Consider the following 27,692-nt stretch of genomic DNA (forward strand, 5'->3'; position numbering starts at 1 on the left):
GGGTGGTGGGGATTGGTTTGGGGGGGGGGGGGGGGAATAAAAAGAGCCGTCAGTCATCTTGTCATGGCAATTTCATGAGCCCACATTCTCAGGGTGCTGTCAGCCTGTCTTTCAAAGCAGCGTGAGGTAAAACACAGGAAAAAAAAAATCACTTTCAGGTCAGTCACTTAGACAAAGTGTGGGGTTTTTTTAAGCCTCTGCTAGAAATCTATAAAAGCTCAGATATATCTTGTGAAATCAAGATGCATCCACAAGTGGAGTAGAAACTACTGCAAAGAGCCAACTTCATTATGAGGCATTCAAATTTACTGTTATAAAGGTGCTCTGAGGGCAAAACGGGGACATGAGGGGATGAGTGGACCTTAAATGACAAGGAAGTAAAAGAGCAAGGGAGGTAATAAAGAGATGCTTGCCAGGTTTGGGGCACATCCACCACTACAGGCGTGCTACTGGAGGAGGAGTTCCTTACCCTCGAGTAGATATTGGGAAATTTAGTAATGTTATTCTTCTTTAGGGCTAGATGAAGAGAAGACAAAATGGTGGTTAAAAATGGAGGAGGGGGCTGACCACAGCATGTCAGCCCAACACGTTCACACTGGCTTTGCACAGAGCGCTGCGAGAGCAAAGCAGAGTGGTAGCAGGCTGCATGAGGGAAAGGCCAGAGAAGGGGAATGAGAGGGGACAGAGCTGGAGGGTGTTAAGTGGTTCAACTGGCAGGAAGGAGGATGAAAGCTTATTTGTTTGTTTGTTTTTGTTTGTGTTTTTATTTTTCTGTGTTACTAAACCCAGGCTGCTTTGCAGAGCGGCTACCAGCAAGAAAAAAAAAGCCAGTTTCAAAGTCCAGAACAGAGCAATCGTGACCTGAATGAACTAAAAATGGTTCCAGGAGACAGCGGGATTATGTTCAACAGCATCTGCACCAAAAAAAAAACCCACCAAAGCATGCGTTTAGGAAGGGACACAATGATTTTCAGTGGATGAACTTAAGCATCATCAGTTCAGTGAAACTACCTGGTTGCAATGTTAGTCGCACACACAGACTGCAACTGCAAAGACAGACTGTCAGCGTGTAACAGGTTATTAACATTCAGGCATCATGCGGCGTGTTAGTGAGCCTGCCGGGCCACAGACAGCCATTTTACAGGTGACCTGTCAACAAGCGGCGGGAGCAGGACTGGCATGTGGGGCTAACTGGGAGAGTGCTGTGAGAAAGCAGCAACGACGAAGCGATCATGCAAAGCACAGCATTCAACAGTAGCAATGATACGTGATAATGAACACACACATATTCATTTTTGATTAAAACATTGATTAAAACAGAGAATGCAAGTTATAATGCCACAGGCACTTACACAATCATGATGATTAGTCATAAATGCATGACTGTACATGATGATTGAAGCTTGTACATAAGCAGTACTGTTTAATACCAGATGGAACTGGAGCCCGTTGGATGCTACTGACTAATCTGGATCATATAATTTGGATTTGATCAGAGGTGACAGTAAATGTCCTATTGATAAATGGATATATTTCATTTGTTACCACTAGATGGCAGCACCAAGCTAAACTTCCCTGCTCCTTGATGAGAAAAAGAACACTCCACCTATTTTGATCTCCTCTCCTGAGGAGATGATCGTGGCCTTAGAGGCTGTTCTCTGTGACATTATGTTTTGCCATGGGTGATAAAATAATGATAAATGAGGGTGTCACACTTCATGCATATGGGAAGGAAAAACCGTTACCCCAACACCTAGTGATGCTCGGGGGAGGGAGAAAAACACATCAACACACACAAACACACGCACTCAGACGTGTGCCTGTCTCCAAACACCACGAGATTGCAGTGTGCACGTGCACAGGTCCGAAGCATGAGAGTGCAGTGTGAATAGGCATGCAAACGGAGGGAGGAGAGAGGGACATAAAGAAGAAGAGAAACGTTGTGTTCCAGCAACCTTTGAGAAGAGAGAGTTCTATAAGCTTAGTAATGGTACTCCTCATTGAGGGCGGGCTCGCAGAAGAACCGAGAGCCACGTTTGGCTGTGCGGGCGGTAAAGGGCACTGTCTTCAGCACTGCATTGAGAACAACAGGGACAACAGCCAGGATAAGACAAGACAAACACAATTTGAGAAAAGCAGAGTCCTACAGGGAGGTTTAGCACTGGTTAGCACTAAGCAAATACCCAACAACAGCATCATGACGGGCCAGGGGGTACGATAGTAAATAAGTGAATTCTAGTCATTAATAATCCAAGAGAAATTAGGATTAATAGTTTTACTATAAGTTTTTTTCTGTGTATCTTAGCTGTACTATACAATTAAAAATAACCCCACTACTAAAAAAGCAGTCAAAATCTGCTAAATTCAATTATAGATTAAATTCTATTGGATCATTAAATTGTTACTGTATAAATAGTTTTATCCTAAAGATAATAATGCATTAATGTGTAGCTGAGTGTAACTACAGTCACAAAAACTGCACTACTAATGCTCAAACTAGTTTTGAGGTCATTTAGAAACGGTGTCACTATTATACAGTTTGTATAATAGTGTAGCACCATATATGCACAAGAAAAGTAGTTAAAATATATATTTTAAGGTAAATCGCAGTAATTGGACATAAATTGTTATATTACACCTCTACCTCGCCTCTCAGTAAACAGAAGTATTTATTCCCTTCTTATCAATTCACATTTCAGGAATTAGTCACAGCCTGGCCCTGTCTATGTACACATGGTGTTACAAAGCAATGACAAAGCAGTTAAGATAAGCAACGATCATCAGAAACATCTGAGCTGAATGTCATTGGATTAGCTGGCCGGTCACTGCAGGTTTGTACTTATTGGGTTAAACCTTTGATTGTCAAACACCTGTCAGCTGAATTTTACAAAGAGGCAAAGTCGTCGTGTTAGTTGGTTTAGGATCCCGTTGTTAAGCACTGGATGTTTAAGCACTGGATGTATAGCGTAGGAGAGGACCTTCATGCAGAGCGCCCTGTTTGTGGGTCTGGTACAGACGGCAGCCAGGCCCAGGTGACGTTACCTGTGATGATGTCTTCAATTGCTCCGTCTTTGCCTTCGTACACATGGCGACTGTCTTTCACCTGTTTCCTTCTGAGCTCCTGGATCAGCTCTTGCTGCTGCCGCTTGTTCTTATGGGATGGGGACTGAGGAAGACACACACACACACACACACACACACTTTTTAGCAACTATTACTCTCCGTTATGACTATGGTATAATCTATGAAGGCTTCTCCCACTCGTATTTTTTTTTGTCTTTTGCTCCACTTATTTCTTTGTTCTAGCATCTGTGCACGTTTCAGTTAATTGAACCACTTAACAGGGGTATTACTGCTGATCTGAGTCGATGTAATGTGACTCAGCAGGGTGTCAGAATGTAGGACCAGATGTAAGTACACCCAGCAGGACTGTGCTCGACTAATCCTGTGATCAGGAGTCTGGAGGAAGAGGGGATGAAGAGGACGGGGAAGTGGAGCCGGCTTACCTTCTGCTCTTTGTGATCTAGTGCAGCCTCCTGCCCTAGAAAGCGGAGGGATGGAGGCGGGAGGGAGGGGATGAGGAGGAAAAAAAGACGAGGGAGGGGTGTAGAGCTGGGAGAAAAAGGGTGACTTACCTTTTGGTCTTCCTCCATCATTGCCTCTTGCTCTAGAAGTTTCTCCATCATAATCTGCTCCTGCCTCTTTCTTTGCTCATTGTCCTCCTCTGCTTGCTAAGGAGATTACACATTCATGTCATGTACACAGTTAAAAATAGTCACAACATAAAGCCCCGTTCGTCCTTAGGAACACCGTGCTCACTGAATTTAACAGTGAAGTCAAACAAAACAACAACAATTCAATGCTCTCTGCAGGCTGAGATTATGCTTCCGTATCAGGAACAGTTTTAGGACTACTTAAGGAGAAAAAGAAGCACGCTAAACAGATCTGACACACAGCTGCTGTGGAGGGAAAACAGACGAAACACTTGCTGCTTTGAGTGAAATATAAACTCACCTGTGCGGTGGCGTGCACTAGCATACTGTGTGATGTGTTGTAGTTTGCAGTGAACCTGTAATAATTACTACTAAATGTCTGAGAGCATTTCTGTATCAGTGTTATCAAGTGATGTCCTGCTCACCCTGTAAGCCTTAACAAATCGCACAAACACGGGGAAGAAGACGGATGGCGGCGTCGTTTTGGAGTTCTCGCCGAAGAATTTCACCACCTCGTCAAAAGCATCCTACCAAAGAGAGGGAGTGTTATTTCTTAAAAACATTCAGGTAACAGACAAAAAACCAAACAAAACAAGACACTAGTGCGACAGCAAAGCAGCGTGCGCTGATGGCACCTGTGCAATCTTGGCATCGTCCTGCAGCTTTTTCAGCTTGCTCTCATTGTGTGTGATGAAGTCTTTGAGCATGGTGTTGTGACCGTGCATGCTGTACTCTCTCTTGGTCAGCTCCATGCCTCTCTGCAGCTCCTTCACATCCAGCAGGACATTCTCCAACGACACTTTGAACACACGAGACGGGAAACCCCACACTGGTGTCATTACGCCTTCTACTACTCTCAGTCATGACTACAGTATAATCTATGAAATAAATTACCAACACAATAAATGTTGTTAAATTCCTGATGACATGTGGGAAACTAACTTGTAGCAAACATATTTTTGCTGTCCAACTCACCTGCTGCGGCTTTCTCCACATAGTGCAGCTCGTTGTAGAACAGACAGACCTGCGAGTATTTCTCCTTCACCACATTGGCTATGTAGTGTAACAATGTTAATTTACGGTCTGTTGACTTGGTATCAAGGAGCTGCGGAGAATGTAAAAGAGAAAACGTGAATGAAAAAAATTTCTGGAGAAGGATAGAAATAATTTTTAAAGGCGGGAGGAAACAACTCACCAAGTCTAAGCTTTGCAGCTTGAACCCGTACACCGCTCCTCTTTTGCTGCTGTTCATGTAGTTTCCGAGTGCCAAGATAATCTGGAGAACAGCGATGAACCAGAATGTGAAAAAGGAAAACCAAACAAGCATTTCGTATTGTGTTCAGTGCAGGCACAAGTGGTTCAGTTACCTCTAAAATTTTCTTTAACTTTTGTGACGACTTGATGGACACAGACGCTGCGATGACGGCGTGAAGTTGCTGCGAGCAGACAAAGAGGACGACAGAGACGTGAACTCAGTGAATCGCTGCTGCTTTCTTTGGTCATAAGACAATAATGACATGTGAAACTTTGTTGCCCCAGGCCTTACAGGTGTGAGCATCTGGATGCTCTCGCAGAAGTTGCCGATGAAGGCCATGATGGTCATCTTCTGCATGAGCCGCTCGATCTTACTGAACTGCATCATGAAGCGGTCCTCATCCGTCAGGCTCTCCAGCGGCTTGCGCTCTTTTTCAAACTGCCGCAGGATTTTAACCTCGTTCTCTGTGGGCTGGAACCGCATCAGACACTCCACAAAGTCTACGGGCAGCGTCCGTAGGTCAAAGCTGAACACGAAGAGACGCAGAAAGTTAGAGATACACAAAGAAAATTGCAGGTTTGATTCTAAATACCGTTTTAAATTTGGTGCAGTGCATTCGTGAACAGCACTTCCTGACGGTAGACTGTGAAAGAACATCACAGGGATTGTTCATGTTGCTTTATTTTGAAGGGTCTTACATCTGAATGGCCTTGCAGATCTCCTCAGGTGTCTTGCCTACTTTCCTCAGTGTAATGGCCAGGTTCTTCGCCCTGTTGGAGTCCAGCAGAGTCACCTTGTTGGGCACCTTCTGAATGACCTTCTGCTTGTTCACGTTGAGATCAATCGAAGGGCCCTGGGCTTTTGTCTTAAACATTTCCTCAAATTCATCCACGTTTAGGTCCTGAGAGATGGCAACAAAGAGTAAACTCATGTACCATTTTCATCCAAATGAGGCGGACAAGGTTAAATGACTAATGCCAGGTGAGAGGAGACTCCTACCTCGAGTATCCTCTCATCGTCAATCTCATTGAAGACAGTCCCGTTGATCTGGTTTGGTTTAAGGGCTACCCAGTTGAAGACCGGCATACGAAACTTTGTCTTGATGGGTTTCTTGATCTTAACAGCTACACGGGACACAAACAAGTTAGCACAATGTTTCTTTTTATCTACTATCACGGTACACACACGTACATCCACACACGTGCAGGTGAAAATCAGGTATCTGGGATTTGTGCCACAGATGGATATGGCAAGGCAGCAAGGCCAAAGGGTACACCTGTACAGTAAATGTACATATGGTGAGGATTTCCTGCCTGGCCCAGTTGCAAACTATTTTGAGCATTTAAAGCTATTTAAATTAAACCTGGGCTGAAGCTGGAGGTATTCCTGTTCTGCACAATTCCTATCGCTTTCTTTAATGTGTGTGCCACAACAGGTCACTTTGTCTCAGCATGCAACCAACTCAGAACCGAGATTATACTTGAGTCATACAAACACACAAACAGATACGATCACACTACTACACCTAGATGTGAAGATAAATCATGCAAAAGTTTGAAATCTGGTATTTTCTCGGTTGTTTGAAATCATCACAGCTCGTCAAACCGTGAAACTGTGTGATTGTTGTGTTTTCAACTGGGATTCAAAGACTGAAAATACCATTTTCAAAACTTGTGGGGAGGGGAAACGATCAGAAGGGGAATAAAACATGGCGGGCAAAACCTACAGAAAAGTTTGATGGGTCCCTCTGGTTGGCAGAAAAAAAGAAACAATCGAAAGACAAAGCATCAAGTCAGTGGCAAAGTTAGAGAGAAAGCAGACAAATGCACATCTCAAACAGTAAAGAGTCTAGAAAAGCTGCAGCAGGAGCGAGAGGCATTCAGTTATGATTAACAGAATTATAAACTTGCACTAAATAGTATAATATTCACTAACATAGTATAGTAAAGAAAAACTTCTGAGTATCTTTCCAGTGGGTACCTGCTAAACCAGAGTTCATGATGACAGTGGGCGTCCCACAGCCGGGCAGCGGTGGAGCAACAGGAGGAGGCGGAGGAGGCAGAGGGGCTGAGATCTCTGAAGCCAGTCCAGGGGGTGGAGGGGGAGGTGGAGGGGGTGGTGGGGGAGGCGGAGGTGGAGGAGCTGCTGCTACTGCTGGAATGACCAGTGACGGTCCATTTGACACTGGTAGAGAGAGAGAGAAAGGGGAGGTGAAGTAACCAACAACAGACGGGGTGCTGAGCTATCATCTTGTTGTTAATAACCAGGATTCATATTTAACTTACATGAGCCGTTTACTGGTAGCGGTGGGGGTGGAGGGGGTGGTGGGGGAGGAGCAGGCATGCCCGCTCCAACTCTGTCATGGCTTGGACTGCCAGCTGGAGCGTGTCCTCCGATCACAGTGCCCGTCAAACCTTCCGCACCAGACGGCGGCGAGGTTAGGATCGAGATGTCTCCGTCTCCTTTCTTGTGGATTTTGATGGTGCCCTGCTTCTCCAGTTCGTGGATCTTCTTTTCCAAGGTACTCTGTCTTTGGATGGCCTCATCCTTCTCCTTCAGCACCTGCCGCAGTGAGTGCACCTGTGAGCTGGTTTCTTTGTAGACTTCCTGTGTGGGAGAAAAGACAAAGTGACCTTAGATGAAAAACAGAGAAACCATGGAGCCGACCAGGACTGTGTACTGTCATAGTAACAGACAAGTTATCCTTTATTAAAATGACAATTGAAAGACTGAATGTGAATGTTCAGAGCATGAATCTGACCCTGATGGACTCAAGATCCTTGTTCCTTTGCATCAGCTGCTTCTCCAGCTCTACAATCTTGGACATGGCTTCATTCTCCATGTCCTGTAGCTTCTCTGTCATCTGAAAGAACAACGATCAGGAGGAAAAGGTGATACAGTGATATGAGCTAAATGTAATGACAACATCCAACTCAGGAAGCCTTTAGAGAGATCCAGTGGGGCATAGTGTAAAGCATTTAACGTTTAAACTTTTTGAACGTTATAAAAAAATCTCAGACTGAATCCTGACATGTTGGACACTAATATGTTGCCTTTTGCTAGAGAAGAAAACAGCTCTACGCAGTCGGTTTTGTGGATTTCCACAGAGTAGAATCAGAAGTCATGGGTGCTCACATGTGACATGTTTTCTTCCAGCTCCTCCACCCTCTCCAGGGCAGCATTTTTGGTCTCCGCATCCTCAAGAAGGGCTCCCACATCAAACACGTTGTCCAAGTAGGCCTGGATCTGAACCTGCAGTTTATCACTCTCTGTGTGCTTTAGTTTCTGGAAAAAACACACACAGCAGAAGAGATAGCGTGAGATCAGAGTGAAGCAGCGAGGCAGTGGAGAGAGCGACTGTTTACTTTCAGCTCACTGCACGAGGCTGACATCTCACACTCCGAGGCCAGTATTGATCTCACCTCTGCAGCAGGAGAGAAGGATTTACAGAACTGCCTGATGTTTTTTTTTTCTGAAGTAGTGGAAAAGTCATTATTGACTGTTTCTGTGGTTACAACCTACTGTATTCTCTGGTCTGAGCTGAATATTAAGAGCAGCAGTCTTCTGTCTGTATTTTTCCTGCGCATTATGTATCAACTCACGTCTAAGTAGTCATCCAGACAGAGCTTGGTGAAGTCGTACTGTAGATGAACTCTAAAGTTCATGTCCTCCACTGAGTGCACAACAATGTTGATGAACTGCATACAGGCCACCTATGGAATATGAAAAGGAAAAATACAGTTGGTTTGGACATACTGTACTAACTGCTGAGACAGAAAGGTAAAACATGCACAACAGGTTTTTGAGGTCTTTGTCTGGTACGTCTCTGAAATTGCTTTATGCTCATTATATAACAACTGTTGCCTTTAAACCTCTTCCCCTGAAATTGTGTGTACAAATCCTCATTATCATGCTCAGTTGGTTCACAACAGTAGCTTATGCGGCATATTAAAAGGACCTGAAAAAAAAAAAACAAATTAGCAAAATCAGTCACTTTAACGGCTTAATGGCTTCCTTATGAGAGGCTGCGTAAACAGATCAAGGGGGAACTCTTCATTGCATCTAATGAACACACGCGAACACTGGCAATGGCTTAATGAACTTTCTGTAAGGAGCTCAGATGTCTCAGTGTGACACGGTGGCTTTGACAAAGTCTATTTGCTTCAGTGCTGCTGTCAAGCGACAGCCTACCTAAAAGAACGGAGACAGACGTCTGATTAAAAAGTCCTATTGAAAGTCTATTCAAACACAGCATCTGTTGGCTTGAACTCCCACAGACATTCCTCCGCTTCAATAAGACACTTAGATGGATACACTTTGGATGAAATGGATGTTGAGTATATGGATGAAGGTGTCACTTTTAAACCTGCCAGGATAATTACCTCGCATTTGAAACACAATTTATCACAATTGATCTGAAACACAAAATGATATTCTTATTTCACCAGAGCTAGGCCTATTCAGATTCTCTGTGTGCGTCTGTAACTGGCGACATACACTAACTGTCTCTAAATAAATGACATTAAACACCTTCACTCTGGGATTATTCAACTCAAAAAAAGTTTCCCATGCTATCCACAGTTTCATGTAGGATTTCCAAGGAATTACAGCCCAATCAATAGTCACTGTGCGTGTGAGACAGAGAGAGAGAACGTACCATGAAGTCGATATTGTTGTCCTCGTTCTTGAAATACTCCATTAGTCTCTCAAACCGCTGTTCCTCCATGCACACCTGCGAAAAAAGTTTATTTTTTATGAAAGTAGAGGTGGAGAGAGGAATTGGTGATTTGCATGAGCAGTTATAGCAAAGCCAACCTCTTATACTTCACATTATTGAAGTGATAGTTGACACTTAATTTGAAACAACATGTAACTGTAGCTTCCTCCCTACCACCACTAGGATTAAAATGGTCTCCCTTTCTCTCAACTACAATGAAGAAGACTTTTTCCTTTGACAGTGCATCTGTGCTCAGTTCTACCTGTGGTGCAACTTTTACCACATATACTGTAGTTTGTGGCCTATCAGGAAAAAAAAAACTATTTGAAGTGGATGTTGGAAGATAAGAAAGAACAGACACAGAGAGATAAGAAGAAAAAGAGAGATGTTCTGCAGTTCAGTCAGTTCATCTGGGGGGCAATGAGGGAGATGGAGCATGATAAAGAATTGAGAAGTAAGGGAGTAAGAAAGGGGAGGCGCATGCATCCAAAAATCCTCTGAATAATGCCTCGAGGTCTCAGCCTGCAGCCCCTTCATCCAATTTCTGATGCAGGATATCAAAGTCACTCGGCAAACTGGATCTAATGGCATTACATTTTAAAGTGACACCATAAAAATAAGATACAGAAATGTGAGTGTGTCCTTAGATTCTTCCTGCAGCCTACTCTATCATGACCATTTTCATCTCATTAGACAAGCTACATTCTCTCTAAGACTTATTCTCCCACTAATGCCGCTAAGAGCAGCACTTAATATTTCATTCAGGGGTGTAAATATTGCATTAACTGCAGTCGGCACATGTTTGTGGGCTGTAGTCTACAAAATGAGGCTGCTGTTAGCGACCACTCCATCATAACCCCCACCAAACACTTTTCTCCAGCAGCTAGAACACCTTATCCAGATAAGCAAGGGTCAGGCAAAGCTGTCTGTTACATTTGTCTCTCTGTTATTCTGATATTTGATGTGTCTGCCAACTCCAACTGTTTTCCAGAGAGGTTCTCCCATGTTAGGCAAGTGCACCCATGACAAAGAGCCCATTCCTAGATGCTCTCCCTGTGCTGTAACAAGAATTGCGCTTGTCTCACATCTGCTGGAGGAGCATTCTTCCAGGGCTGAGTCACTTTTTGAAACTGTATAGTTGAAACCTAATGACATATTTGTCTCTTCAGACGCCACTTTCCCTCATTGCAGCTCCTACCTCCTTAAAGTTGTCAAATGCAGAAAGAATAATTTCGTGGCCTCCTCTCACGAGACAAACTGCCGCCAGAAGCTCCAAGACCAGAGCTTTAGTTCTGCAACACAGAGAGAAAATAAGAGCAGGAATGGTTAGTAATGCCAGTGCTGCAGCAAACCTGTATTTACGCAGGGAGCGAACAAAGTGGAAACCACCACGGTCCCGCCACAGCTAAAACATTACTGTAAAATTGATGCAAGTGGGAATTACATTGTTTTAATACAACATTTAATATAACATCCTTCTAATTTCATGCACTTTAGAATTATTGTCAAAAGAAACTTGAAAAAGAGTTATTTTGCTGACACACTCACATCATGAGGCCTGAGGAAAGTTTCGTAAGGTTAGTGCCTGAAAGAGTTCGCTGGATTAAAAAGCCAGTATAAAAAATAAAGTAATACTTCAGGCCTCATCTTTGTGTGTGTGTGTTTGCGCACACACACACACACACACAGCAACATCCTGTGAGCCCATTCTCTGGTTCACCCATGCAGGATTTGTCTGCCCGGATGAGACGATATGTGACAGGTGATGCAAAGTGGTTTCACATCCACTTTTGAGGAAATCCTTGAGCCCTGTGGCATGAAGTGGAAACGCACCAGGCCACCCACTCGTTCTGACACACACAGACACACACACACACAGAAGTGAGTCCTTCTGGTGGCTTTCTTAGTAAGGAGCTGCCAGGGTAGTGGTGTATGTCAGCAGTGGCTTGATCCTCTCTGTCAGGATGAATGCAGCCCCGAGCAACAAAAACCACTCACTCTGGATCCCGTTGTTTAGGTATGCTGAGGCGAACGGTGGCACTGAATCTTCCCTTATGGACGTGGGTCCAACTTCAAAAACTTTTCCTGTTTAAATCTTTAGGTGTTATATAAAAGTTTTTGAATTTCTGACTTATGATTAGGACTTACCTTGGATTTTTATTGTTGAGACTTAGTGCAATTTCATTCACAGCACATGGGTGGGACATGACCATGTTGAAGCCATACTAGAAAAAATGGAAAACAGTTGACAGTGAGAAAAACTGAGACAAACTAACTATCAGAGAAAAGAAGCTACTGAATGAGCAAGAGGTACATTCCTCTGACATAATGAATGAAACGTGAAGAACTAACAGCACAACTAATTGACTCTGGCTTCAGTTTCAAAAAGATGCTTCAGTCTAGAAAACCATGTAGACAGTGTGGAAGTCCGTCAGGGTGTGCAGAGGACTGACCTGGTAGTTCATGATGGCCCGCAGGCACATGATGCAAACGTGGACGTCGTCTTTCTTGCAGACCAGTCTGGAGTTTTTTAGTGTTCGCCGGCTGGGCAGTGTGTTACAACTGAAAAATATTAAAAAGATTTTCAAAATAAATGGACAAAAAGAGCAAAGAAAGGCAACTTTACTAAAAGAGGTGTCAGGTTTATGTGCATCTGAACACGGCCTTGCCAGCTACCACAGCGCGCCCTCCTTCAACCTTTTTGATTTAATGTCCTTCACGAAGTTATCACTTACAACTAACACAGGAGTAGCCAGTCATTTGCGTGCAAAGGAGCCTTACATGAACCAAAACAAGGCCATTTCTCTTTGTGCAGCTCTCACAATAAAAGAGAAATCCTGGGGCAGCAGTATTACTGAGTAATACACAGAGTAAAACAGTTTATTTTCAGATTTATGTCACAAGTTTCAATTCCCAGCCCGAGCTCTGTGTCTTCAGGCTACTGATAGACACGTCGCTTCGTGCCTGCTCACATGCCTGAAGGCACGGCTCCACAAAACAATTGTGTGTGTGTGTGTGTGTGTGTGGGTGAGTGAGCATTCAAAGAAGAGGTGGCAGTATTAGGCCAAAGATAGTAAAGGACTTATGTTTAACAGACATGTTCACGCTTCATAAGGTCCCGTGTGCGTACTCACAATAGTGTACATGTAATATTTACCATGTGATGTTGTGTCTCTTTGTGTTGGAGCATTTTCTATATGTTGTGCTTCACGGGACGGTGGCGAAAAACAAGCTCCCTGACATAAATGCAGTTGAGACACTTTCTGACACAACTGGAGCACATGCTTCCCATGCAGCAACATATTTTTAAAAGACTGAGCTTTACTTCACCTGATTAATCACCATAAATCAACAGAGATATTGATAACTCATTTCCTCCTAATTGAGCCACGCCACAGTTTGGAGGATATGAGTTAACAATATTTCTTAATCACATATCAAACAAATGATAAATGATTACATAAAGCCCGTAAAATGTATTATGTGACCTGCCTAGACTTGTCTGACATTACTCAACTTTATATAAACACATTCAGTAGAACAAAGTGGATCCAAACATATTCAGAGGAGGGAAGTATGAAACACGAAGACAGAACTGGAAAAATGAAACAAAAAGTTCAAGAAACTCATAAGTTACTGATTTAGATCGGTCTGAGTCAAATTGAAAACAAGCAAAAAGTCAGATACAGTTTAAAGTGAAACCTTGAAAACATAACACAGACTGATCAGTGGGTGGAGGTCGGAAATGCAGTGGTTTTTGGTGGTTAGTGAGAAATGCTCATCACCAATTACATCTCAGGCTTTGACAAAGAGGTAGATAATGGGATTTGATGCTCTGCAAGACTATGTTAAACAGAATTCAGACCACACAACATCAAATACTACAACTACGTACACGCTTTACATACACGGCTACATATTCCTCACATAATTCCGTGCAACTCTACAGACATACCGTCTTACTTGAGAGCACTTTGGACAGCTCAGTGCGCTTGGTATCCTTCGAGAAGGCAGTTGGAAGAAGACAAATACAATTCTTAATCTGACAGCAAGTTGTTGGAGGTCATATTATTCTACCTTAAAGCTATTCTACAGAGTGACAAGCACAATATGGGACAAAGTTTCTGTATAACGGGCATTTAAGAATTATTAAGCCAATAATAGTATACGAGACAAATGCTTTATCATTAATGTGGCATATGTTATTATTTTTTTACCAGGAGAAAAGTGAATGCATCCAAAATACAGAAGATTTCACTAGAGAAGAGTATACTAGGGAATAATCTTTGTGTACTGGTTGCAGGCTAGTGTTCAGCTTTTACAGAGCTTTTGCAGAAACTAGGCTAGCTTCTGTACAGAATGGCATTTAGGGAGCCACACAAGCAGCACACAGCACAGAGGCAAGAACAATGAGTACAGGAAAAAAAAAAAAAACATTTGCCCCAAGGAAAGGAGAATTCAGTCTCAAGCGCAGGAGGGGAAGCTCGCAGTACAAATAATTCACATCCCCGACACAGACAGCGGGACAAATAAACAGGGCAGCGCTAGCAGGGAGGTACAACGAGGCAGGGAGATTGTGTAATGTGTGTGCATGTGACTCTGCCTATAGCAGCATGTGTCTGGGGAGGGATGGAGCAGGGATGGATAAGGCTGCGGGAAGCTCACTATGAGCCAGCAGAATGATGCTGAGACCTGCCTGCTGTCGAACACTGGCAGACAGACGAGTAGATGACTATAGGGGGACACCAGGACAGAACAGAGGAGACAGTCAGCCTCACTGAAGACAGTCTGACCTGTTAGACATACTGCGCATGCACCAGAGTGATGACACAAGGGCAACATCTGGAGGCAGCAGGCACTTACAAGTGAGGTTGGAGTAAATTGTGACTTGAATAAGCATCTAAGTTACTGTAATGTGATGGGACAAATAGCAAAAATATCTGTTTTCTCTGTAATACATATACTTATACTAACAAGAAAGACTTCTTTGTTTTAGACAATAGCGGCAAGAAACAACTTAAAGGCTGAATAAAAATGTCTGACTTTGCTATAATGCAGGGATTTTATATTAAAAACACATGTGCCTCCTTGAATCAATGGTGTTCTTTGTGTACAATATCTTCAAGATAACCTGTTCAAGCTAAAGGATTATACGTCAAAGAAGTCAGTGAAAGTCCGGCACTGAAACATTAATGGAATGACAGAGAGGATTAGAGAAATAATGCACTGAACTGAATGGGATTTGTGCTTCAGAGCATATATTAGCATCAGATTATAGATTATGAATTAACTGGTGTGAAATCCAGTGCGCACAGGATTTAGAACTAAATGGTTTGTCACAGTAAAAAAAAAATAAAACTTTGTTCCATAAAAAAGATTTTTCCTTCTGCCGTCACATGGACGACCACTGTCAATCATGTGTCATAATCATGTGCGGCTTGAGTCTGAAAAAAAAGAATCATCCAGACAAATGGTATTCGCCTACTAAATGTGTCTTAAGCCATTTAAAGTCTTACAGACCTCGTGACTGCACCAATGGGCTGCTGAGGCATCATATGAAATGTGTGACTTCCCAAAATAATCCCAATACCATCACATTGCTCCAGTCAAACATTAGGTAACAAGCAAAAACTTTAAAAGGCAAAATTGTCTTCTGAAATCAGACGGGAGGGCATGGTTCAGGGTGAATCTCCGTGGTAGTTTGTGTGTGCATCATACCGTAACGTGGAATGTCGCCCAGCACGTGTGATGCCATTCCCAGTGATGGGGGACGGCAGGGTGCCTCCTCGATGCAGGTCTTCTATTGAGCGATTCCAGGGCTTAGACTTATCCATCATAGCCTCTGGGTTGTTCTCCACACAGTCGCCATCAAACCTGTTGCACCACGGACACAGTCACTTTCCTGCTACTTCACACTTTGACTTCACTGTAGTTCCACTACGTTTATTTGATATCTTCACTTCATAAACTTTTCAGAATCAGTTACCCAGCACTTCATACAGTCATTCAAATTATAACTATTACAATCAAAACATACAGGATGATCATCAAAACAGCACGGTGTGTTAAAATAAGCTCCATCATTATCGACATTAAAGTGATGAGCACATTCATGTAGCAATAATTATCATTCAATAATTAATCATCGCCACCTGATATTATAAAATCTGTAGAGAAAATACAGATACACTGAAGTAGAAGTTATAAGAGCTAAGATGATGTCTCGTATCTAGGCTGTGTGTTTTTATAGGTAAGCAAGTAGCATCACGTGTTGTTGTACTTGGCTGAAAGCTTGGGAGGAGCTGTTAGTTACAGCTTACCTGTTATGATATATTTCAGTTTTTAGACTGGTCCTTTCCATGGCTTTTATGCTGCAGCTGCACTAAGGGTAAACACACTTTTATAGCCAGCCATTCATAATGTGGACAGACCATAATAACATATGGTCAAGTGGGGGGGGTTAATTAAAATTTTAACTGTGTGGGTCTCTGGCCCTGAACGGGAACCTTGTGACTGACTAATAATCACACTCAGTCCATGAATAGAAGTCTATGGCTTGTATTGGCCTATGCAGTGCCAGTGTGTCAGCAATGGGGCCCAAGTGACTCAGTGTTTCTGACAACCAGGCAGCAGCGGCAGTGATGCAGAGATGCATCAGCGACTGTGCAGAATAGCAACATTGTGCTGCTTGTCCTTTCTGCATAGGGGCTATAGTTGTATCGAGAGAAAGAGCTGGTAGTGACTTACGTGACAGCGTACTGTGCAAAGGATAGATACTCCACCAGCACGTCCAGGCCTTTGTTCTCTTCATTTAGGAATTCTCTCACCCACCTGAGGAGAGATGAAAAAACAGGGCTCGTCACCAGACAAATCTGTTTCAGAAACTCGCCTCCTTTGGGGAAACCACAGCTAAAAAAAAAAAACGTACTCTCAGTCTCTGGAGCAGCTTAAACAAATAACCAGTACCTTACTTTGAAGGAGAAACTTGGTTTGATTGCATAATCTGTTGTGAAACGTGTAATGCTGCCTGAGACTTCACCAGCTATTAAGGTTAAACATGTTGAACATGGAAATATAGAAAAACATGTTAAATCACTTAATGCTGAAATAACATTGGGATATTTTTGAGATGTTTGACTAGTACATATTATGTAATTTCCATTCTCTAATACCTCCTTAGCCATACCCGGACTTCAAAGCTTCCTGGCTCAGAGCAGCAAACATTTCACACATGCACGTGTTTGCCAAAGCAGACACACACACACACAATCTCATTATCTGCCTTTCTGTACTCTCTTTCTCTACAACACACACACACACACACAGACACAGACACACAGTTTCTAACTCTGATAAAGACAAGCCCACAGTAGGATCAAAAGCCCATTCTCACCTTCCTTGCAGACAGTGAAGTGGGCCACCCATGTATTCATTTTTTATTCAGTACAGCGAAGCTGAGCTTTTCACTGAAAAACTCCCACTACCTTTGGTATGTGGTTCCATATTTATAAGCAGCGTGAGCTGAATCACAGAACATCTTTATTTAATCATGTGAAGGTGAAGTTTCTTTTTATTGAAGCCCTGGCTGCTTCGACAGGCCTGATTAGTTAGTGATTAGAGAAATTTGCAGGGCATAAATGTAATGACACGCAGACGGGCTTCTGAGAACGACTACATTGATGAAGATATAAAGGTAAACGGCTTTAAAAAACCCACTAGCTGCTTATTTATTAGCTCCCCCGTGGTGTAACTGCATTGAAGCAAGAAAGACTAATGAGAAAGTCCAGTAAAGTGGTGCCTGGTGGGGCCCGTCATGTTTTAAAAGGGCTTGGAGGTGTGGCGTTGTCGGGCCACATGGTAATCATTACCAGAGGACACTAACAATCCTCCCATTCACCACATGTTGTTGACCACTGAGCAACATGTGAGGAGCAAGCAGGGAGCTTAGGGTTAGCATCATCAGTGTTCGTGCAGGGACAATCTGCCTATTATATGCAGGCTACATGATAGATATACTTTCCACTTTCACCTTCTGACAAGGAACAGCAATTATTCACTGAGCGGGTGACTTTGTGCTCCCTCGTCATCCCCTGCCCCCACACTTCCCTGTCCCTGTCCCTGTCCCTGTCCCTCGGTCATTATCATGATGCTTCATTGTCTAATCTAGATTAGGTAGATTATTTAGTAATCTATTCACCAACATAAGGTCGCTGAAAAGAGTTAATCCTCGGAAACAATGCCTCACCTGCATTGCCAGACCAACGTTGTCTGTGGTTGTTGATGCATATTTTGTTTGGAGAGCAGAATTTGATCAATATGTCAACAGCGTGTAGGGGTGCGAGCCCCAGAGGTGTCAGAAACATGACTTGATGTGAATTTCAGCGAGAGTGAAGGAGGCGTACAAGGAAGGAAGGAGACAAACCGAGGGATTAAGAGATGTTTAGATAACTTGTTTGTGAGATCTTGTGACGCTTGTGCAACTAGTGTATCTCTGCTGTCACAAAAGTCTGTGGCCAGTGGATTCCCTCATCGTTGCCTCTTCCTGTTCTACGTCTCCTGTGACCGCCTACATCTGACATTCCTCGCAGCTGCTAGCTTCATTCTTACTAATGAATCCTGAGGTCTCATTTGCTCTGTATGCACAGTGCGAGTAGTTCTCCACTGTTTGAGCCATGCATTTTCATAACTATTACTTATGATGATAAATTGATAGGCACAACTAGAGATGTTGTCCTGGAGCCTACATTACCCACAATGCAATGCAGCCAACTACACTTCACCATGTGTGTTAAGCAGCAGTAGCAGTTCACATAGCCTCAAGCAGGTAAACAGAGATGCATCTGATGCAGAATGGGTTATGGTCTTCTTACTGCCTCCACAACCCCAGATGTTTTACATTTTCCAACTGTAGTCCTCAGACCAACTGATCATGGCTCAGGTGACTTGATCACTGGAGCCACACATAACTTATTTCACAAACTCTAGTGTGCAAAATCTGGGCAGTTCACAGTCTTTTTCCTTTCATCTATTTTTTCTTATTTTTTATTTAAACATGACATAACATGAATCTGTTTCATTTAGAAATGAGGCTCCTGGATCCTGCAGATGCCAAAATATATTTTACCTCATTAACGATGATGAGAAATCCATCAGTGTATTTAACTATCAGGGTCTTTAATCACAAAGACCGGGCCTATGACTGAGAGCAAGACAAAACACAGAGACTCTGTAAGACACATTGTGATATTGATCTTTCCTCGGGGGCTGACTGTGCAGCACCGAATCAATATCAGGGGCAGCAGGTTAAGGCTTGTTATCCTGGAATACCTGGAATTACTGATGAATAACCTGTGATTTTATCTCTTGTGAAATCATGAACTCTTTAGTCACATTTGCAATAATACCTCCTCAGGATGGAGGACTGTAACACTGATATATTTCCTCATGCAGTTCAACTCCTGCAGAAAAGACGATGTTTTCCTTCCACAGGCCGCTCATGTGTCAGCCGCCCTGAACAATCAATCGATTCATCTATTCTCCATCACCACATGGTTTTCTGTGTAATATTAGGTCGGAACACAGATGAATGGGGGATGGTGGTAGTGGTTAGTGTCAACGTCTGCGTCTCCGGGTGTCTGGAATGCCAGACTTTTCCCCATTGAATCTAATAACCAAGCCCAGGACATTCAAAACTACACAAGCTTTACACAGTCCTGCACTGACTCACCCTATATGATTGGTCCGTAAAGAAATTTCCAGTTCTCTCAGCACTTGGGTGGACTCCTGAACCCTCCGTCTGAATTTCTGAGGAAGGAAAGAAGTTGGGGGGATGGTGGGTTAATATTTCATCATACAACTCAAATTGTAAATCAAGTGGTAGCACTGTGATGTTCTGTCTGGAGAAGACTTTTTTTCTCTGACAGAAATGTCAGACAAACACACGCAAATGCAACCACAATGACATTTAAAGATGAAAGCAGGAAAGCAAAGTACTGATTAAAAGCCAGAAAAATCATAGATAGGACTGCAGTGTTCTAATACGATTTTAAGTGAGCCTTTTACTTGCCAGTAACCGTTCAACAGGCTACAAGTAAATACTCACTGAGCTGAGCTGACTCACTGGAAACTGTAAATACGGAATAGTTATCTTGTTTGCTTATATTGGTTCTTTATTTAGCAGTAATCCCTCCGGGTGGCAGTATGATAAAATCAAGTAACCTAATAGGTTGTTTCTCCTGCTCTACCAGGACACAGAGCAGAAACACATTGTTGGTTCTGTTTCTGTGGCTACGACAAAGTATGTGAGTGTGTGAGCAACAAGCACAGAGTTACGAGCTTCCAGCGAACGCAGCACAGGACTACAGAGCAGGGCACGGTGAAGGGGTTCCTCTTTGATTTCATCCCCTGACAGTAGGTGAGCTGCAAAAACAAAAGCTGCTTCAAGCTGTTACACAACCACAGCAACAGAAACAAGCAGAGCCACTAACCGGGGATCACAGCCTCGGTGCACAGGAGGGGGAAACCCCTGATGAACAATAATCATCAATTAAAGATACAACTATTACATCACAAGGCACAGTCTTTTCTTTGAGCTGTTCTCTTGATAAAAAACACATTATTCCATTTAATAATAATAAATAATCTAGGCAGTTTAACATCATGTCACCAGTCAAATATTTAACATTAAAAGGAGTTTTCAATTTCACAAAAAAAAAAAGTGAAACAATCTCTTTGTTAATGTTAATATTAATTAATATTGTTATCACAAGGAGAAGAAAAAACACATCCTTCAATACTTTCCTGGTGAATAGTAAAAAAGGTCATATTATCCTAAAGAATTTTAATATTTTAATGGATGAAATGATAAATTAAGGAGGATAAATGGACAATTATAGCCACTGCTGGTCACTTTCCCTGATGTGTTGGTATCAGGGAGGAGACAGAGCTCAGCCTAACCTGTTATTAACATTCACAGAGTATGGAGCTGTTCCCATAGCTAAGGTCTCTCTCTCTCACTCTAGTGAGAGTGTCTTTGGGCTTGGGCGGTGTGTGTTTGGCACACGAGGAGATGAGAAACAGAGTGTTTTTATTAGGGAGGAGCCCTTTGTGTGTTTGTGTGGAAAGCAGACCATGTTTAGGGGTACTGCGCAGGCTCCCAGAGGCGCCCACCCCCTCCTGCTCCTTCTCCCACCGAACGACCTACACTCCACACTTTAAGTATTACCAGCTGCATCACAGTGAGAGCAGGAAGACAGATAGTTGTGGGAGAGAGAGAGAGAGAGAGAGAGAGAGAGAGAGAGAATGGAGACAGTAGAGAGGAGAGGAAGGGAGAAAAAGAGGAGGAGACCGGAAGAAGCAGTGAAAGGGGAAAGTAAGAGCTGGGAGACAGCACTGGAAGTGTGGAGAAGAGGGGGGGGGGGGGGGAGTATGAGCTCAGTAGGGATCATCCTGGAAACAAATCAATGTCTGATACATTCTTGGGGACTAGTTAGACTAAACCTCTTCCTCCGTGGCTGCCTATTGGCTGAGAGCTGCCCAGAGGAATCCACCAAAGCCTGCCTATGGAAAGCAGAGGCAATGACCTCCAGCTCTCTCACAGCGGCACAAAGTGGCAATTGTTTGAGTTTGAAGAAAAGGGGGATGGAGCAGGAATGTAGAAAGAAGTCCATAACTCTCTTTTCCTCTGTGCTCTTTTTATGTCTCTGTCCTGTTCACTGTCCATCTCTATCTCCCCCTCTACCCGCTTTCTCTACCCTCTGCAGCCTTTCTCATTCGCTGAGTCTCACTTGCCCGTCTCACTCCTCACACACTCCGTCCGCTTCAGGTTTTTGATCACGGTGAGCAGTAGGCAAGTTAGGTTTACTTTCCCATAAACCCACATGTCCCCGGCACATGAGACTAAACACTAGACAAAAATAAAACCAATATATGAGATCAACAATGGCAGGTTTGAGCAAGTGTCCCAAAGACTTTCTTCATCTAGAGCGGTTTAATGTAGACCCAACAATCAGTAAGTCATGCAGGCCGCAGATGAGTTAGGAGTGGGAGGCTCTAGTGGCTGTCTGGTCCTTCAGTCAGATTACGTTTAGTGTTTACACCCAGAGACATTTAAGCTTGTCATCATCTTATTGCAGGTTATTGGGCACAAGGCTCATTAGATTTTTTTTTTTTTTTTTTTGGCAGAGCAGCTCTCAACAAACCTGCAAGTCTAACCTTGAGGCTGCCCTGGAACAACCTGCTGCACGTGCTTCGACCTTTCATTTGTTATGTCTTTCATGTTTTCCCTGCAATCTGCATCACTCTCCTCTTGCTTCTCGCATTTATCAGATCTAATTGAGTCTCTCAGGCATTACATCAATGTGGTCAGGCATCAGAAACCACAGGAGCGTAGCTGCATGTTGGACCAGTGGTTCCCAGCCTTTTTAGGCCGGATATACCCTTTAGAGGCCCATCAGACAACTCAAACAACCCTTCATCAACCGTGTACCAAATGTGACTCAAGTGAAAAGGTTTTAAACTGTATTTAAACTGGATGTTACTTTACAAGCATTATTTTTAGCTAATTACTAACTTCTGCTTGTGACTAACAACAGCTAAGCCAGTGCTTGTATCCTTCTGACTTTTGTAACGTATATTTTAATCAACCTTTTTTTTTTTTTTCCTGTGATGTGTAGGAGTCTACACGTTGCATCATCTCTCTCGTCGTCGTCGCTTCTTTATGCTGCTGTAGCTGGATTAGTGTGTTGTAAAAAAATGTAACTCCAGTCAGTGCAAATTGAATTATTCAGTGATTTGTTGTTATGCTGGCAAAGGCTGTTTGGTTAATTTGTTTATCACAGAGACCAGTCTCCCAGCACTCCCCCCCCCCCCCCCCCCCACAGCTCTTTCACCCAAGCCAGAAAGACTTAATTTTGGCAAAGCCTTAAGAGCTGGCTGATACTTTGCTTCACGAAGCCCTCCTCTTATTCCTGTCTGCTCCTTTCTCAGCAGCCAGAACTCGATGCTTAGATGACATAAGGCTACTTTATTGTATAGCTAAGACATTTCTGATGTCTTCCATTGGCTTCTGCAATGCTGCAAGGCAACATCCATGCAACAATATTATTCTCTCCTCTGCCTTTTTTTTTTTGTACCACTGCTTTCCCTCACAGAGAGGTCAGAGCATGTTGTCAGCCACAGAACAGTACCACTAGGGATTGGTGTTTCTTGCCTAATAACACTTTAGCTGGGCAGAGGTTTCTCAAACCTGGGCGTTCCACATAAATAGCTGTCTCCTTTCTCGCTAAACCACACTATTGCATGTTTTTGTAAGTTCTCAAGCTGTCTCCTCCAGAAACTCTGTATGCCATCTTTCCTCTTGCAGAGGGGATATCCTGGACAGCAGATAGCGGGTCAAAGGGGAAGGAAAAGCTGCAGCACTGGAACAGCCAGAGCACTAGAACAGGATGACACGTTAGCGAGAGGGCACTCACCTTTCTTGTTACTGCGGGGTCTAGATAACTCCTCAGCTTTTGGAGGTATGTGTGAGGCGGGTTTTTCACTTGGAACCGCTCCTGTCAAAGGAGCAAAACAGAAATGAGTGAAATGAGCTGAAAGGATGTGAGAGCAGGAAGAGAATAAGAACACAGAGCAGTGCGACACAGACAAGGTTTTGTAGAAAGAACAGAAATGACATTCACAGTACGATTAATAATTCTGCTTATAAATATGATTTAAAGTGCTTCTGTTGTTTTGCATGATCGTCATTCTGTTCATTGCCACATGCTCAACATGAAAAGAATGCGCACACTCACAAGTCTGAACAAATACGCAGTACACAGTAAAATCCTGCTGATACTAGAGCTATCAGAATAATCCTGAAAAGCTTTGAGTAAATTACAATCATCATGAAACATCCAACAACTGATGGGAATCCCCGGTAGTGCACTTTTCTAAGAGGCAGACTGAAATTAACAGATTCCCACACTCTGAACCAGTTTTAGTGCACATGTTAAGCCCCCATATGATGTCATAGGTATGAACTTTGTTTGCACAGACCTCAGGTGTAATGAAACAGCACCGGACGGAACAGTTTCTCTTGCTGATTTGAGCTCAGCATTACTTTGCTGTTCATAAACGGTATAAATGCACTGTAACTGCAAACGTTTTTTGGAAGAAGGAACGACAACAACGTGCATTTTCATCTCAAATTTGCTAAATATCTGAGGCAAGTAGCCGTTACTTTTTTATCAGTACTGTTTAGCTGGCAGACGGGTGGATGAAAGCAAAAATGTAATGCATTCCTACCTACCATACCTGGGTCACAGGTGATAACAGAGCAAGGAGAATGTGACTGTTAAAGTCATTCAACCTGCAGGCGATCATAAATGATCTTCCTGTTAATTATGGTCATTAGCTTTGATGTGCTTTAAAGCAGAACCTGACCTAGAGGATTGTGGCCAAAGCCGCGTAGCTGCGTGTGCACGGGTTCACCCAGGAACAGGTTTTAGGTCAAATCCTTCACATCATTGTGCTCTAAATATAAATACAACAGATTAGTGCTGGATTTGGATCAGTTGGGCGGGGAAGCAGTATTTGGATCAGTATATGTGCCACAACACTGCAGCATGAATGGTTGCTTAGTGACTGACCACACACTGCAGTAGTGTATATATATATATATATACATAAAGAGTATGTGACTACTCAGGAAATTTAGACTTTATACACTATTATATACTTACTTTGCCAACTAGCTAGGAGAACTAATGATAAGTCAACATTTTCCCTTACATTTCGTATACACATATAAAAATATGTGACTTTGAACATATACCAGGGTGTGCAAGTGAAATGTTATTGTTGTCATGCTACTGTAACGGACGACGTACAGCAGTATAAAAGGTGTCACCCTCTGTCTCAACAGTGGATCGACTGCTCCCGGCTCGGCTGTGTTATCAGCAACATCACATTTATCACAGAGTGTGACCGTCTCACAAAAACAGGAAAGACGACCGTGGCGTCAGCATGACAGCAACGGGCCCTGTTTAAGAATTTCTGATCACAATCTGACAGTTTGCAGCATAATAATTGTAGTAGGCCCTACACAGAAGTAATGGAAATAGCCTTTAAATACAAAGATGTTATATTATGGAGAAAACACATCTGTTTTTTGTTTTTTTTTTTAAAACAGGTTCCAACGGGTCCTCAATGGCAGTTTCGTCTGAGAGAGTTGTTTTGGATTAAATCTGGATAAAGTGAGATACACCTCCCCCCTCTGCACCTGCAGAAGGGAAGGAGAGACTCAACAGGGGGAATCCATTATTACAAAAGTGTTGCCTACGTATTCTGAAGGCATTAAAAAGCCTAAAGACCCACCTGCATTACACAAACAACTTCTGTAGAAAATATTTTGTTGGTTGGTTGGAAAGAAATCTTATTCTCAGGGTTTGACAGTGATGAGTTCATCATATCTCTTACTTTGTGTTTTAGATGTTTTGACCTGGTGGTCACATCCAGCGCATCCTACATATTTCATAAATCCTCCTAATTGCCCCCAAAAAAAGTTTAATATTTTAATCTCTTGTGCGGCTCACAGGGCCTGTTTTTCAAAGGGCATGTACCTGTCATCTCTGCCTCTCTGCCTCCCTCCATCACTGTTGCCATGGTTACATTAAGAGATTCACAGTAGCTGTGACACAGAAAATACTTTACTCCCATAGCTGCTGGTACTGTCTTGGGTATATGCTTGTCAGGAAAACAAGAGAGGAATAGAAACATTGGAGGTCTGGTGTAACAGTATTCTTTGATGAATATTAAAATGGATTGTCTAAAACTAAAAACACAATAATTTGGCACTTTATTTAGGATTTTTAATGCTATATAGTTTACAAACTTCACATCTTTGGTAGATACCAATCATGTTAAACATGGCTAACACATGTATGGCATGCAGTTGAGTATTAGGGTATTTTGTTCTCTTTTGCTAGAAGTGAGCAAGTATCAAGAAGGAATGAAGCCACAGCAAAAATCCCTGCACAATGGTTACTGTCGGCTGCCTCACTGGCAATAAAGGGAAACCGACTATTTTCACTTCAGGTCTGACAGAGGAACATAGAGTCCACTGCAAACTGAAAGAGGATCTCTGTCTGCTGGTCAGCAGCCTGTTGAGCTCTCGCTGGCACCACTCACTTCAAGGTCAGTGAATATCAATACAGTTTGAGTGGGAGGTGGTTTTGATCTCGTCTCTGTTTTTCTCCTCAGCTCAGGGATGCAGACAAACTCTTTGGAACAGAGGCTGTGTCCTGCACTCAGACCATAGCCCACTGCACAACGTGCACCCTCTGCTTTGTCTACACCAGTGTTAAGTGCTATTGCCTGCACAGTTTTTTTTACTAGTTAACTGATGTGTGCTCCCTGTTGTGTCACTTGACCCCCTTGACCGGAGAAGTCAGGGCACTGTGTAAAAACCAGCGGAGGCTTACAGGGCAAAGGCAGGGCAATGGAGCAAGGGTGCAGTCGTCTTGACACGAACTGTGGTACAGACCTCCTCCAGGATCAGATATTCTAATAATAAAGTGTTTCAACATGCCCATGTGAGTGTTGTAATTATTCATCCGTAGTGCATTCAGTGTGACTTTATGCTGCCCACCTGATCGCAGATGAGTTCCCATTTCTTCTCATTGTCGTACTGTCTCAAAAGTCGTGCTTTGTCTGGAGGAAGATTCATTGAGTTCTGCAAAAAAAAAAAAGAAAAAAAGTCAGACAGGGAGAATCTTATATCATCAGGCATGTGACCAGTCAACACAAAGTATCTACAGCGTTCAAAAGGCTTTGTTTTACAAATTGTGAACTAGATAACTAGCACTTGGACCCAAACCAATGAGTTACAGAGAGTTAGTGTTGCGTCTGACACACAAAATAAAAGAGGTGTGGAATCAACTTTAATTTTTCAGGATTCCCCTCATTGGTTTATATTTAAAACTAATTTATTTCCCACAAACTAAAAGGCAGACAGAAAAGCCACTAATGAGCAAAAACCCCAATTTATCTGCTGTGCAAAGTGCTTGAGGCCAATGTTACAACACAGCTGGGGGAAAAATCTATGAGTCTCCTTAATGACAGTTGCATTATGTAGTTTTGTTGTCTGAGTCACCGCTTTTAATCAGAGCACCAGCCGAGTTTGACCCTTCCCACTGAATAACATTTTATTATGAGTTTTGAATGTTGTTTTCTAACATTGATTTCCTGAGTGCGTTTCTAAGGACAAATCTAATGTGGCTGATGTGTTGGTTAACAGCTAAGGCCCAACCATCCAAAAACTATTACTCAACTCTTTCTTTATTCAGTTTTACTTTATCAGCATCTGCATCATGTTCAAACCACTCTGCAGTTGCCTAAAATGTAACTCTTTCCAAATCAAGTATGTAGCATGCACCCATTACAGACAACGATGTGTCATCTGTATCCTCCATCTGCAGCTTTCAGGCAAGCAAAATATAACACATGGTTTAAAATGTTTTCCACTGCTAATGAAAGAAAAGAAGAGGGGAAAATGTTGCCACCATGCAGCACTCAAAGGTCTTTCTTCCCTCTTTTGTTCAATGGGCTGGATCCTGTGTGTTTTCAGCTCGGTCTCCACTTTTCCGCCGCTGGATTTTCCAGCAGTGCTCACAGGGGGAGCGAGAGGAAGATGGATGATGACAGTAGTGGTCTGAACCCCAACCTGCTTTGGAGTTGTTTTATTGTTGCTCTGTAGTTGCTTTGGAGCTATGCTTTGTTTTTTTGTTTTTTTCAATTTTGTATATTGTAGTAATGCAAAATTATTGATCTTTACAACCATCCATCTTAATTTAGAAAGAGGGCGTTTGTGAAAGAAAATCAATGGAGAGAAAGCCGCTAAGGGAGAGGACTTACATTCTTACTATAAGTAACTGTGAAGAAGCTATAGACAAATAAGACTAGGGCTGTGGAAACAGTGGAAGTGGAGAAGCACGATTAACAAGTTTGAAGAGCTTATAGACTTGTA

At 42.8% G+C, this 27,692-nt stretch overlaps 1 protein-coding gene across 5 annotated transcripts in view; it reads right to left on the reverse strand.

Moving 5' to 3' along the window:
* fmnl2a (formin-like 2a) overlaps window positions 1–27,692 on the reverse strand; it is a 42,105-nt gene that overhangs the window by 1,944 nt on the left and 12,469 nt on the right. Inside the window, exons 2-26 of one of the 5 annotated variants that reach the window (XM_026375580.1) lie at window positions 26,316–26,399; window positions 23,158–23,238; window positions 19,413–19,489; window positions 16,433–16,516; window positions 15,404–15,559; window positions 12,139–12,247; window positions 11,834–11,910; window positions 10,884–10,977; window positions 9,626–9,700; window positions 8,571–8,681; window positions 8,104–8,253; window positions 7,730–7,831; window positions 7,254–7,575; window positions 6,949–7,152; window positions 5,968–6,092; window positions 5,667–5,869; window positions 5,260–5,494; window positions 5,081–5,149; window positions 4,909–4,989; window positions 4,689–4,818; window positions 4,349–4,512; window positions 4,139–4,240; window positions 3,636–3,731; window positions 3,043–3,166; window positions 414–516 (exon numbers count right to left, since the gene is read on the reverse strand). In XM_026375580.1, coding sequence (XP_026231365.1) covers window positions 414–516; window positions 3,043–3,166; window positions 3,636–3,731; window positions 4,139–4,240; window positions 4,349–4,512; window positions 4,689–4,818; window positions 4,909–4,989; window positions 5,081–5,149; window positions 5,260–5,494; window positions 5,667–5,869; window positions 5,968–6,092; window positions 6,949–7,152; window positions 7,254–7,575; window positions 7,730–7,831; window positions 8,104–8,253; window positions 8,571–8,681; window positions 9,626–9,700; window positions 10,884–10,977; window positions 11,834–11,910; window positions 12,139–12,247; window positions 15,404–15,559; window positions 16,433–16,516; window positions 19,413–19,489; window positions 23,158–23,238; window positions 26,316–26,399 — 3,158 coding nt within the window. Of the gene's footprint in view, window positions 1–3; window positions 2,074–3,042; window positions 3,167–3,635; window positions 3,732–4,138; window positions 4,241–4,348; window positions 4,513–4,688; window positions 4,819–4,908; window positions 4,990–5,080; window positions 5,150–5,259; window positions 5,495–5,666; window positions 5,870–5,967; window positions 6,093–6,948; window positions 7,153–7,253; window positions 7,576–7,729; window positions 7,832–8,103; window positions 8,254–8,570; window positions 8,682–9,625; window positions 9,701–10,883; window positions 10,978–11,833; window positions 11,911–12,138; window positions 12,248–15,403; window positions 15,560–16,432; window positions 16,517–19,412; window positions 19,490–23,157; window positions 23,239–26,315; window positions 26,400–27,692 lie in introns of those variants that run through there. The other 4 variants (XM_026375582.1, XM_026375578.1, XM_026375581.1 and 1 more) reach the window with 4 other exon arrangements.

Source organism: Anabas testudineus, chromosome 21, assembly GCF_900324465.2.
Source record: "Anabas testudineus chromosome 21, fAnaTes1.2, whole genome shotgun sequence".
Classification (NCBI taxonomy): domain Eukaryota; kingdom Metazoa; phylum Chordata; class Actinopteri; order Anabantiformes; family Anabantidae; genus Anabas; species Anabas testudineus.